This window comes from Hyperoodon ampullatus, assembly GCF_949752795.1.
Source record: "Hyperoodon ampullatus genome assembly, chromosome: 15".
NCBI classification, from domain to species: Eukaryota; Metazoa; Chordata; class Mammalia; order Artiodactyla; family Ziphiidae; genus Hyperoodon; species Hyperoodon ampullatus.
Window position 1 is genome coordinate 26,455,961 of NC_136928.1, and position 14,071 is coordinate 26,470,031.

A 14,071-nucleotide genomic window follows, 5' to 3' on the forward strand; every position below is an offset into this window, starting at 1 on the left:
TAAAGGGCCCCTCAAAAATGTTCTACCGGTCCCCACTGTTCTCAGGGTACCTGGGAGGGACTTGTCTACCAGGGTGCATGGTAACAGTTCCTCCAGCTGGAAGCCAAGAACACTGCTTGGCTTTTCCCACCTTCTCACGCCACAGGGGAGCAGGAAGAAAAATGTGTCCTTTGTCAGCAGAATAGTGTCTGATTAAGCCAGCTCTATCACTGACTTCACCTCTGTGCCTCAGCGTCCTCACTGGTGTCCTCACCTGGTGTCTTCTGTGGTCCAGGGTGTAGCTCATGGTGCCTCCGTGGTCCAGGGTGTAGCTCAAGGTGTCCTCCCTGATCCAGGGTGTAGCTCAGGCCCAGCTATTCTTCTCTGAGCCTGATGGAGGTAGGAGGTCAACAGCCTGAGAATCCAGACCAGACTGTTGTCTCACTGCTTTCACTCTGTGGGGCTTCCAGGTTGGAGGGCCCATGGTATGGACCCTGTATCAGAATCTGAAGTGTTCCAGAAGCCTGCAGATGGTGATGCTGGCAGTGGCAATCTGATGCAAATATCGGCTTCACATCTATTCTGGGGAGGACAAGTTGTTGTCCCTTCCTAGATGGAAGGGGTCTAGATGTAACTGGCTTTCTAGCAGGTGGCCAGCAGGTTCCTGTGGGGAATGGTTCAGGGGTCAGTGTTGGTCACTATTGCTAGCAGAGAAGCCACACAGCTGCAGCTGGAGCTGAGTGGTGTGTGAACCTGTGCATAACTCTGTCCTGGCTACCTTGGCCCTTTGCTCTTGAACCAGTTGCCAGGTGACAGTCTGGTTGGGGTTGCAGGACTGTTGACCTCCATAGAGGGTCGGGGTCCACTGGTTGTTACCAAGAGTTTATTCTACAACACACGCCCTCTGGTGGGCATTTTTGGTACCTCACAGCTTTCTTGACCTGCCCCAGCCCTTGCTCCACCAGGGCCCACAAAAATCCCTGACCACATAGTTATATTATTATCCACCACCCAAGAGTAGATCCTAAATTCTGACCTCATGCCATCCCTCCTTTCAGACATGCCCCTTCCATTGTTCTCTGGGGCCCCTTGGACCCCCTTATGGCAGGTGCCAGGAGAGTCTGCAAAGCCAGCTGCAGACAACCTGGTATTTCATGCTTCTGAAGCCTGCTGAGTCCCCCTCCCTTCTTACCTGGCTGCGTCCTACTCTGCCTTAGGGCTCAGTTGGGCATCCCTTTTCTCAGAAGCCTTCACAGCCCTGGGGGCTGCCCCCTCAAGGTCCCTCCTCCTGGCAGAGTGGGTGAGCCATATGCTCTGGTGACCTTAGACCTGTGCATGCAGCATCTAGCCCCAGAGAGCTGTGCTTGCTGAGGTGGAGAGCAGCGGCTGCATAAGGCGTCTCCGTCAGGGCCCTTTTTTTTCTGCCTCAGAAATCAATCACTTGACTTATCTAGAAACATTTATTAGGCACCTACTCATTTCACCAGGCACCAGAAATTCTGTGAGGAATAAGAGAGTATACACGGTCCTTGTGCCCAGCACTTAGAGCCTATTGGGAGAGATGGATATTTAGTAAAGAGTCCACAGGTAAAAATACTTCTGTGCAGTTCTGTTTCTCATAATATACATGTGTTACTTTGATTCCCAACATTTTAAGAAGTAAATGAATATACTTAGGGAATGTGATAGGTACATGGAAGGAAGAGTTCCAGGTTCTGTGAGAGGCTGCAAAAGGTAGAGCCCCGAGTGAAGAGGAGGCCTCTTTGAGGGCTTGATGTTCAAGCTGAAAGGTGAGGAAGCCAAGGGACAGCAGGGCTTGAGAGAGAGGGAGGGAGGGAAGGAGAGAGGGAACTGGCTCGTTGGAGAGGCAGGGCGGCGGCAAGGTGGCTGGAGCCTTGCAAGCATGGCCTGGAGGTCATGCAGGGCCCTGCGGGTCTTAAGTGCAGTGAAGCCACTGAAAGACTAATGCACGTTGGTATCCAGTTTTGGAAGTCCACTCTGACTGCTGTGGATTATACAGGGGATTAGAGGGGTCAGGGGTGCGAGTAGGGAGCCCAGTTAGGATGTGGGCAGCTGTCCAGGGAGAAGTGATGGGTGCTTAAGCTAAGTGGTAGGAGCAGAGAGAGAGAAGTAGCTGCATTCAAGACACCGAACAGATAGAACAGGGAGCTCTGCCCCGTGGGCTGGATGTGGGGTGGCAGAGACTCCTGTCCAGGTAGACTTCTAGGTTTCTGGCTTGAGGAGCTGAGCTGGGAATGGGAGAGGCAGACCGGGTGTGGGTGAGGAGAAAGATAACCTTCATTTGTGGTGTGTGCAGGTGGAGTGCCTGAAGTCCATCGAGACAGAGGCATCCCGCAGGGGACCAGATATGTGGGCTGGAGTGGAGGACACAGCCTGGGTGATGCAGGCATTGCCCCAATCCCATCTGAGGTCTCCTCTCAGGCCTTGCAGAAGCTAGGCTGGTGTTGGCCTGGAAGGACCTTCATACTCAAGGAGACAGTTTAGCACATGACACTGAAGGTCTTGTGACATGGAGCTCCCACCCCACCCCAATTCTTGGTACTGGTCAGCACTTATCTCCACCACAGCGGATGGCCAGGGAGCCAGTCCTCCCTCCTGTTCCTCTGACCTTCTCAGCTGCCCATGGCAAATTTACCCCCCTGGGAGCCAGAGCTTGGAGAGAGGTAGCCAGAGAATGTCCACTGCTTCCTCCGGCCAAATCTGATGTCCCATGGGTCCTGGGCTCTGGCTTCTCCCAGGACCCCTGTCTGCTGGCCACATGGGGAATTCTTATGCGAAATCTGCACCCCGTTTGTGTTCCTTTCCACCAAAATACAGCCCCTGTTTGGTTAATTTCTATTTTGTGGCTTATCTGGAAGCTGTTAAAACAGACCCCGGGGGACCCTCAGCAGTGATTGTTCCATATCTCATTATCTTTCCTGAACCCGATTGTTAGCTCAGATTTTTCTGATCGCTAGCTGCTGTTCGTGATGAGTTGTGTGCCATTAATGCCAGCTGGTTCCCTTAAACAGGACCCACCATGCCAGGGAAAGTGAGCTGGCATTCAGAGCCACCAGCCACTTGGCTTTTTAATTTTAATGGGCTCCACCAAATGTTCCAGGCCAAAGGGTCCCCAAGGAACCAGAAGAGACAGGCTCCCAACCCAGTCAGCAGCCCACCCTGGCTCCTTCCCAGGCTGTGGCCATCCTAGCTGTTGGGACAGTAAGGTCTGGATTGGGGGCCTCCCCTGTATTCATGCCTTCTTGCCACCAGGCACATCCTTGGTGAGTGGACGGCGTGACCTCACTGGCTCCTAGCGAGCTTGCAGCCACACATGTGCCTGGGCCTTCTCCCTACTTTGCTGGTCCCAGCCCCTTCCCACATGCTCAGGCATGTGGGCTGTGCACTTAGAAAAGTGTGTGTGCCTCACTAAATCTCACCCGTCCATGTTGGGGAGACCCTGGTGGCTTCAGGGAAGGGGAGGCCAGAAGAGACCTGGGACCCAAGAATTGTTTTTCTCTTCTTTCCTCCTCCCTAGCCTGGGCTCCCACCTGGGGTGGGGGAGACAGGCTGGGTCATCACTCTGGACTGTGCCAATCCTAGCCGGTGGGAAGAACAGCCAGCCAAGGAGGGGAAGGCTTGAGGGCAGTGGGCATGTCTGAGTGTTTGCTACAACCAATGACCACTATTCCTTCCTGCCCTCCCACCACCTTCCAGCCTGGCCTGCCCTCAAGAGGCTGCCAGGGAAGGGTTCCAGCTCCCTGTTCGCTTCTCAGAGGACTCCTGCTTCCCATTCCTCCAGTACTTCCTGCATCTTTCCAAACAAATGTGGAGGGTTTTGAACCCAGACCTTCTATATTCTAGCTGCCGAGGGCAGAGGTGGCTCAAGACCCCTGTCTTCTCTGCCTGGAGCTGCCTTCCAGGCATCTGGGCCCCAGCCCCAGGCTGGTCTTTTCAGGGAGGCTTTTGCTTTGCAAACAGCCAGTTTTAAATGGCTTGTAGTGATTTTTAAAAATGGCCTGTCAGACGTTCCTCATTGAGATGGAAGACAGTTGGAAAGTAAATAGCACAGTGGCTAAGAGCAAGGCTTTGGAATTTGCAGACCCTGGGTTTGAATCCTAGTTTCACCTGCCTCATAATAGTGTCTGTCCTTGGGCAAAGTTACTTAACCTATCTGAACCTGTCTGAACTTCTCTGAATCTGTTAAAAGGGGCAACACGCCCTATCTATAAGCCTGGTAGTGGGGATTTAATTAAGATGTTTCACGCGGTGTGCCCAGCACTTGGCCTGGTGTCTCCGCATGCCCCTTTCCTCTTCCTCACGGCTAACGCCCGCCTGTGTGTCCTCTGGCCTCCCTCCACGATGGCACCTTGTAGGAACATATTCCCTGGTATTTTGGGGGGTTGGGGGAACCATTTCTGAGTCACAGAGGTAGTCACTTGCTGCTGAAAGTGGGGAGACCTGGCCTTGGTGAGTTCCATCTGAGCAGGAGGGGAATCCTGGGAGCAGGGCCACAGGGCCCAGGGTGGGTGGGCAGCACCCCCCAGCCTGCCCCCGCCTTCCACTGAAGTGTGTCCAAGCTGCCGCACATCTCTGTGCCTCCCTGCCTCCCCTTGATCAGGAAGAGAGGATAAGAATTTGACTCTGACCACCAGCTTGAGGCTTCAAATGGTGGCCAGGCACCTGAGGGCCCAGGCCGGCTTTGCCTGGCAGCACTCTGGCTCTGCGGGGTCCTGGACTGCCCAGGGGCTGGCGGGCTGGCACTTCTTATCTTCCCAGGCCTCACAGTTACGGCCTGGGCTGGGCCATTCGTGCCGTGCCTGCCCTGATTTGACTGCTGCGGGCACCCTGCAGCCCTGGAGGCTTTCCCAAGGTTCTTCATCTTCCCCAACAATCCAGAAGGTTGAGGCCAGAGCCAGGGTGGCCTGCTGAACCACCAGGTGTGCCAGGCCGAGAGCAGGCTGTCCCCAGCCCCATCAGGTCCACAGTCCCACAGGGGAGGGCTGGCCCTGGCCTCAGTTTGGGGGAGCAAAGGCCTCTATACACCCACCTTCTGGTCTGGCCACAGACATCCTCTTTTGTCTCCCTGTGCCTGTGCGCATGCGGTTTCCCCACCGAAACGTCCTTCTCCCCAGCCGAACTCCACCTTCCTCTCCTCCAAGAAGCCCCTCTTCCAGACTTTGCTGATCTCTCCATCCATTCACTTCTTTGTTGCATTTATTCCTCAGCCACTGCTTTACTGAGCATGTACTCTGTGCCATCCCCTGCCCTAACAGCCAGGCATACAAAGATGAAGAAGGTGCAGTCCCTCCCTCTCAGTCTGGCGGGGGCATCAGACCCACAAACACGGTACTGAGTGCTGGGAAGGAGGGGCTCGTGATGTGCAAGGGAGGGACTTTCTGCCTGGGAGAGGTGACATCATTCTTACATAGATTCATTAATTGAGGCCTCTTACATGCCAAGCTCATGCTAAGCACTGCACATACATTCTTATAACAGCCCTGGGGTGCTGTAGACGTTACTTTCCCTTTTACAGATAAGGAAACTGAGGCAGAGAAAGGTTAAGTGACTCCCAGTGTTAATGACACTGGAGGTGGCGCTCAGAGCTGGGCCTTAAAGAACAGGTGTAGAGCTTCCCTGGTGGCGCAGTGGTTGAGAGTCTGCCTGCCGATGCAGGGGATGCGGGTTCGTGCCCCGGTCCGGGAAGATCCCACATGCTGTGGAGCGGCTGGGCCCGTGAGCCATGGCCGCTGAGCCTGCACGTCCAGAGCCTGTGCTCCGCAACGGGAGAGGCCACAACAGTGAGAGGCCCGCGTACCGCAAAAAAAAAAAAAAAAAAAAAAAAACAAGAACAGGTGTAGACTGAGCAGGGGAAGGAAGGGGTTCGGGGCATAGAGACCAGCAAGGGCAAAGGCCCTGAGGTGGGAAATGCACATAACGTTTCAGTTGACTGGACTCACGGAGAGAGAACGTGGGTGTTGGGGGAGTGGGGAAGGGAGGTTATGGAGGCCACAACGGCTGCATGGAGGAGACTCACCTACTTGCACAGGCCGTGGGGAGGAGCTGACATGGCGGACAGGATTGGACCTGTGTTCCAGGAAGACGAGGGTCGGCATGGGGGATGGACTGGAGTGGGAGTGCCCAAGGCAAAGGCAAGGGGGGCCCAGGTGTCCTGTGCTGGGTGAGGGGACCTGGAGTCTGAGTGAAGATGCACAGAGAGCCCCGGATGTCCGATGCACCCCCGTCCTGCTCTGGGCGGCTCTGCTTACCTCTCCAGTCACCTGTGAGTCCCCCTGTGCTGAGTCCTCCCTGTCTGGCCAGGCCCATGCCTGGGTCCACAGTGGGACACCAGGAAGGTGGTACTTAAGAAGCTGGGTGGGAATGAGGGGCATTCTACACTTCACTTATTTGCAGATTATAGATTCTTCTAACAGCAACCTCCCCACCATCCCTTTTCCTCTCCCCAGAGAGGCTATAGGTGTGCCCGTGTGTGCGTGCGTGTGTGTGTGTGTGTGTGTGTGTGTGTGTGTGTGTGTAGCTGATGCTTTTCCTCTCCCTCTTTCTCATGGGCCGGTTAACTGGGATGACTGGGCAGTGATGCTTTAAGGAGCCACACTGGGTCTCGGCAGCATCAGGTCACGCTGAGGATGTAGGGTCTGGAGTGCAGTTCCAGGGCAAGACGGTGCCCCTCGCTCTCTGCTCTTCCCCCAGCCCGCCCCTTCCCCCCATGGGCTGCTGCAGCACCACACACTGTTTCTGTTTTCTCTTTCTAAGGTGGGCCTTAATGTCCTGGTTCAGAAAGCCAACAAGTTCACCCCGGCCACCCGCCTTCTCGTCCAGAGATTTGTGCCGTTCCCCGCCGTAGGTAAGCCTTGCACAGTGAGGAGGGTCTGTGCCTGTGTAAACAGGCATGCATGTACCACCTGTGGGCGTGTGGGGCGGCCGGGCTCTGGGGGAACTGGACAGCCCCTCCACACCTCTCCTGACACTGGGTGGGGGGTGTCTCCTGGCTGGGGCGACTGGAACAAAATGTGTGTAGGTAGAAGAAAGGGTGACTGGGGCGCCACTGACCAACTCTGTGCCTGAGATTCTGTTTTTAGCACAGGGATTCTTAACCGGGGATCCCTAGACCCCCAAGGGGTCAGTAGATAGAATGCAGTAGATCTCGTGGACTTGGTTAAAATATTTATACTAACCTCTAACTGAAATTTAACATTTCCTTCCATTATGAATATAGGCAGCAAATCACAGTAATAAGCAGGACTTGTGTCTGTCACCAGTAGAAATCACAGATATTTTCATGTCACATTACAGTTGTTACAAAGATCTTAAAATACCATTTATGCTCAACACTAATTCAAAATTATATTTAATAGATCCGCCAGTAGATCTTGTCTTTTAATTAATTAGTTTAAAATCACATCTATTACTGTATCACAATTGAAAAAATATTTTGATAACTTATTTCAATATAATCCCTTTGTAATCCTACATATTTTGTTTTATGCACTTAGAGACATTATTTGGGGAGGGGTGCATAAGGCCTCATCAGCCTGTCACAGGGGTTCCTGACACAGAGGAAGGCTTAAGGCTCCCGCTGGTCTGGTGCTCCAAGCCCTTGTGTGGTGGGCCCTTTACGTTTCAGGGACCTCCAATCATATTCAGGTAACTGTGCGTGCACATGTGTGTGTGTGTGTGTGTGTTTGTGTGTGTGTGTGTAGGGGCTTTCGCCTGCTTTCAGCAGAGTCTTTGCTGGTCTTGGAGACCTGAGCTTACAGTAGGTGCCCCAGGCCTGGGCCCTGAGATCCCACAAAGCCCAGCCTGGCTCTTAAGAAGCCTACACCTTATTTGGAGAAAGAGCACAACAGTGAAAATTTTTTTAAAAACTAAAAAGAAATACACAACACTGACACTGAAAGAAACACAAGGCTGACCACCATTAGTCATCAAAAGAGAAGGAGAGGGCTTCTCTGGTGGCACAGTGGTTGGGAGTCCGCCTGCCGATGCAGGGGATGCGGGTTTGTGCCCCGGTCCGGGAAGATTCCACATGCCGCGGAGCGCCTGGGCCTGTGAGCCATGGCTGCTGAGCCTGCACGTCCGGAGCCTGTGTTCCGCAACGGGAGAGGCCACAACGGTGAGAGGCCCGCGTACCGCAAAAAAAAAAAAAAAAAAAAAAGAGAGAAGGAGAAGAAAGTGCTTGAACCATGACACTGAGTTCCCCATCTCATGCCAGAAGACAAAGCTGGGGCAGGCCCAGGAGGGGCATGAGGTCCCATTACCTCCCTGATACCAAGCCTCAGCCTGAAGAGCCAGGCATGAGACCCAAGCTCATGGTCCCAACCCTGTTCTTCATCTCCAGGGTTCAGCTTCCCCATCTGTAAAATGGGGGCACCAGTACCTACCTTCCTACAGCCTTGAGCTGAGGATCAAATGAGACCACAGACCAGTTCCATTCATAGGAAAGTGCTTTGAAGCACCTGAAAAGCCCCTGTGAGTAGGTGGGAAATCATTATTGAGCAGCCCCACCTCCTTGTGGGCCCAGAGGCTAATGAACTCCCAGGACCAACCACCCGGCTGATCCTCAGCCGACCCAGATAATTGCTATAGCAACTCCACACTTTTAATGAACTCTCAGCTATTTCTGGTGTGGGCCATTAATGGAATAACTCTTTAGATCTGACTTTGTTAAGGGGCCTAATTGAGTGAACACAGCTGCCGATCTTGCGTTCCTAGCCATCCTGAGCTGGAGGGTCAGATGCAGCCTGAGGAGGGGGCAGCTCTCAGCTGCACTGGACTGGATTTTGGTCTCAGCTGAGATGTAATCTGTCCTTGAACCAAATTCAGATAAGGACTCCACCAGGGTCCCATTCCAGCCTTGCTTGGCCAGCCGTCTTGCTGTGTGACCTTGAAAGTGGTCCTAACCTCTCTGGGGGCTCTCTCAGGAGGCGGCCCCTGCTTTCAGGTTTGACCTTTCTGTCCCCCCACCTGAGACTTTCTGACCTGTCCCTCTTTGGGCTCCAGCCGATTCCCCTCCCTTTTTCTTGTCAGGGAGGAGCTGCAGCCCCTTACGCTGGTCCAGCCATTATGGAGGGTCTTGCAATCCTGCATATCCCTAGCCAGTTGCTCAGGGTATACACGGTGTGGTTTGCAGCCCTGATAGTCCTTACTCGCCAGGATCCTGAGAGCAGTAGGCCCTTTCTGGCTGCTTCCTCAGGCCCACTGCCCAAGTCCTGGCTGTGTGCCTGCCTGCCTTCCACCCACTGCCCCGTCTCTCCTCCCCCACATGCGGGCTTCCATCTCTCGCCCCCAGTGTCCATCCCAGGCCCACCTGCAAATGGGCACTTGCCGACCCCCTGGGTGGACACAGACACAGTGGTGTACAGGGGGAACAGGAATGCACCTCACCCCCCAGGGGCTTAAAAGCTCCCTGGTCCTCTCAGGCCACTGACTAGTCCCTGCACTTGGCCTCTCTGCACCTTATCCCCCAGGGCCTCCGGCCGGACAGAGCATCTGTCGGCCCAACCGCACACTGGCAGGGCCTAGGTCCCTCCAGGTGTCCACCTCTGCTTCCCATGGCAGGCAAGACCAGACTGCGCAAGGCCGCCATTAAGGCCACTGAGAAGCCTGCTCAGGACTTGTCTTACCTTGTAGAGGGTCCTTTGGCCCTCTGGCCCCCTGGCCTGATGGAGAGACAGGACTCACAGAGCCCTGAGTACACACGGGGAGCAGGTTGATGCAATTGGAAGTGATCAGATGAAGCCCTGGTAGCTGGGGGTGGGGGCGGGTGGTGTGTGGAGCAGAAGGGGGTCCAGTTCAGGGGAGAGCAGGTCCTGGAGGGGCCCGTGTGCCCTGTGCTCAGCGGCCACACCCCTCCGCCCTCTCCCCTGGGCGGGCTGGCGCTCAGGAGCTGGGAAACAAGGAGGCTCCTGGGGTCAGCTACTTCTTCCCGCTGCTCTGTCCTGTCCTGCTCCAGCTTGAAGTCCGGGAGGTGCCCCACTGCTGCCCAAGAGAGAGGCTCGAGACTTCCGGGCACAGGATACCTGATTCCTGCACCTGATTCGGCCACTCCGACCGCTCTCTGGCCTCAGACCAGACCCTGTTGCAGCCCTTTCCAACGGGGGCCTCCGTGACAGTGGCTGCGGGCCTCCCGCGGGTTTGCAGAGCCCGGTGCGGCAGCAGCCCACGGCTCTCCACGTCTCCCCCGGCAGGCCTCTCTTCCCCCTCAGTTCTCCTCATTCTCTCTCTGAGAGGACCCTCTAGCAGAGTGAGCCATCCCCGTTTTACAGAAGAATAGACAAATTCAGGCTTGCTGAAAGTTATCCTTAGCTGGCCAAAGCCCAGGCCTCCCAGGCTCAGGCCAGGGCCGCTTCAAGTTCACCTGGATACCTCCTTCAGCCCTGCAGGGAGAAACTAGCTGAGGGGTGTGGTCCAGGGGCCACTGGGGCTTCTCAGCACCCACCAGGAGCACTCCACCAGTCGGCCCCTGACTTTTCAGCTGGGGTTGTGTGCACGTGTATATGACTGACGTGTGTGCATGCGTGTGTGCCGAGTGCCTGGGAAGCCCCGAGGATGCTCACTGCAGCCAATTCTCTCCCTCAAGGTGGTTTCGGAGCCTTGCTGTGCCCTGGTCTAGGACAGCAATCATGTGGGAAATCTCAGTTTCTATTTATACATGGAGATGTTAGGAAAGACGGTGAGCCCAGAAGCATGCGTGCTGGCATTGGAATTGATTGGGGACTGGTAATTAATCTGTTTAGACCTTAATTAATTCTTCAGTTCTTTCTTATTTGTGGACTGTCACGCTTAATTGTGTTCAGGAGTTCGGGCTCGGGGCAGGCCCTCCATTAATTGATGTGTGGTTGCTGCGAGGTGGAAGTTAATGGTTTGGGGAGCTGGGCAAACAGTGTAATTAAAGGTCAATCGAGGAGGCATTGGAAAAATACCCCTGCCCCCAGGTCCAGCCACCAGTCTCCATGAGCGGAGTCCAGTCCAGGGGAGGCAAGCTCCACAAACAGCCTTCCCGTGAGGCCTCGAGGTGGGAGCTGGAGGAGTGGCAGGCAGGTCCCAGGTGCCATGATGGGGCACCAGGGAGAGGCACAGGCTTATCTTGTGAGGCATGGGCAGGGCGGGGACTATGAGCTGGAGCTGAGGGCGCGGCTGGGTACCCAGGCTCTGCGTCTGTGCATGTGGCGGTGAGGGCCGGACAGGAAGCTCTGGAGGTTGCCCCCAGGCTGTCTGGCTGGATCCACGTGGAGCAGGGGACAAGCCGCGTGTGTGCTCATAAAGAGCCCCATCTGGGCCTGAGCTCCCGGCAGGGGAGGCCTGTGCTTCAGCACCGCTGGCCAACTCCTTGCACAGGGAATAACCTTCCTGCATGGACCGGAAATGGCAGCCTCATCATCCCTTTGTGGGAAGTGACTTCATCCTGCATTGTTGGCAGCAGTCCCTTACATTAAATGTCACAGCTCACTTCATCGCCATGAAGGAGTCTCTGTGTCCAGAAGTGAGCCTGCTCCTCGGGGCGTCTGGGCAGTCTTTGGGAGAGGTCTCCTGCTCATTCACACCAGCGTGCCCCACCTCTGCCCTCATCTCCACGCTTCCCTTCACGTCCAGACCGTGGGTCTTCCTGGCATTGATTCCCCCTTCACTTTACCACTCTTCCCCTGGTGCTCAATCCACCCTGCTTTCTTCACCTGGGAGGTGGCCCCGGCAGTGTGCCTGAGCCTCAAGGGTCAGTCCCCAGGCCTCACCTCTTCCACCCTTCATCCCTGTGGTTGGAAGACAGCAGAGTGCACCTGTGTCCACTGTGTCCTGGGCCTCGTGATTTATGCTCCTTCTGTCTAGGTCAGTGGTACTTAATGTGGCGTCCACAGCGCTTGAGGGCCATCCTGGAGGCCCTCAAGCCGCTTCCTCGACCTGGCCCTGCTCTTGCTCATACCCCGTCACACTATGGTCAACGTTGTGACCTCCCTCCTGCCCTCTCGCTGGACCCCAGGCCTTTGCACAAGGTCCTGCTTGACTGGAGTGCCCACTCTTCCCCACTACCTCAGTTCCACACTCTGCCTTCTCTTGGCTGCCAGGCCTTCGTTTCTCACTTCAGGCATCACCTCCTCCAGGAAGCCCTCCCTGGTAGCCCCAGTCAGGATTAGATCACAGCACCCTGTGTGCCTATGTCTATCCTGGAACTACCCATTTTGTCTCCAAGTCTCCCTCCCTCATCAGATTCTGAACTCCCCAAGACAGGGACTAGGCCTCATTCATCACCAACCCCCAACCCCCTCTGTGCTTGCCACCCAATGTTCAGTGTGGGTTTGTTCAGTGAACAAATGAATGCTTTAGTAGAAATGGTTTGAAATTGGGCACCCAGTAGTAAAACCCTACCCTGATGACATTGGTGGCCACATTCTGTGACTGCTTGGACATTTATTCTGGTATTTTTTTAAATTGTTCTTTGAATGTTCTGTTTTCTTATACAAGTTTTCACTAGCACTGTCATTCACTCAGTCAGCAGGCCTAGGGTGGATGACCAGGTCATCGTGGGCACATTCTTCAGCCTTTCTGGGTTGGATCTGGAAGGGTAGGCTGGACTGGGTGCCAGAATCAGGGGCAGACCGAGAACTGGCCTGGGGCCCCGGTGTGTGTCAGGCTCCAAGTGGACAGGGCCAGTGGGACCAAGTCAACCAGAGGGAAGTCTCCAGGGGTGTGTCCTAGGGCTCTGCCTTCAGTTTCGTCCCCTTCAGTTATTTTATAACTGCCTTGGTCAGAGGAGGCCTTACGGGTCAGACTCAAGGAACAGGGGTAGCAACCTGTCAGTGATTATGAATTCACAGGCAAGAATACCAGGATCCAAAAAGATCTCACAAGGTTGGATGTAAGGCTTGCTGTTCAAAAAATGCGGCTGCAAAAGTGTAGAGGTGCTGAGACCTGATTTGACCAGATCGTTACTTAGGGTAACGATCCGGAGATTGTGTGGGCTGTATGCTTGGAATAGGTCTGCCGCGTGGTGTGTGGCTCTGAGGCTCCCTCCGACCTCAGCTGCATTATTAGAGATAGAGTGGCCAAAACAAAGGAGTCTGTTTAGTTCTGGATCCCACACATCCAGACTAGCACTGATAAGTGGAGCCAAACAAGAGTAGCAGGATCTTCTGAAAAACTGACCGTCTGTTAATGGAATGAGCTGCCTGACCCCTGGGTTAGGGAAGTGTCTGAGTAGTAGCCTGGTCCAAAAATCTGAGAGGGGCACTTATGTGTGAATATCTCACCTGTTCTGGGCAGCTTGCCCAGGACCTGGCATACACATAGTAGGTGCTCAGAGGATGCTTACTGAATGAATGGCCTTCCAATTCAGATATCTTATAATTCCTGAAATACAGAAGGCAGAGAAGTCCAGAGTCAGAGGAGGTGGAGAAACACGAGGCAGGGGAGGAGGGGTTATAAATGTGGAAGGAGCAGGCCTGGTTGGGGTGGGCCAGGCCTGCTGGGGAAGGGGGAGGGGAAAGGGCATGTTGGGGCCTTGAATACTAGCTGAAAGTTCGAGCTTTAGCTTATGATTAACGGAGGACCATTGAGGAATCTCCAGCTAGGGAGTAGCTGTGATAAAAGGGTGCTTTTCAGAAGATGAATGTGTTAGCAGGAATCTTTTATTCGGAGATCTCTAACTTCAGAGTCAGCCTATACCTCAGTCTACAGGCTGATTTTTCAATCCAGAAATTCCCAGTCCTGAGTTTGTGACACTTCAGTATAGGTTGTGAAACTCCCCCCGAATTCTCAAGCTACTTAAAAGAAAATCTGTGCCATATAGCACTGCCTCTCAGGCAGAATGGTGGGGAATATCATGAAATCAAGGAAATATTAAGGTATACATCCCCATCTGATAACCATCACTTCCCTAAAGACAGCGGGGCTATATAGTCTGGTGCGATTCGAGTGTGTGTGTGTGTGTGTGTAAGGTGATGATGTACATACATGTCTGCTTGTAAATACATAGACTGTGTCTGGCAGGGACATGGGAATCTGGCTAGAGTGGTTGCCTCAGGGGAGGGGAGTGAAACTAAATTGGAAGGAGACTTTTTTTTTAAAATAAATTTATTTA

General features: G+C 54.2%; 1 protein-coding gene across 4 annotated transcripts in view; it reads left to right on the forward strand.

Annotated features, from left to right (window-relative positions):
* SFXN5 (sideroflexin 5) overlaps window positions 1-14,071 on the forward strand; it is a gene marked incomplete at both ends in the record, with an annotated part of 112,980 nt that overhangs the window by 65,886 nt on the left and 33,023 nt on the right. For 3 of the 4 annotated variants that reach the window (XM_079721449.1, XM_079721451.1, XM_079721450.1), the window contains one exon: window positions 6,754-6,844. The exons of the other annotated variant lie outside the window; for it this stretch is intronic. In XM_079721449.1, coding sequence (XP_079577575.1) covers window positions 6,754-6,844 — 91 coding nt within the window. The remainder of the gene's footprint in view (window positions 1-6,753; window positions 6,845-14,071) is intronic. 4 annotated transcript variants of the gene reach the window in all.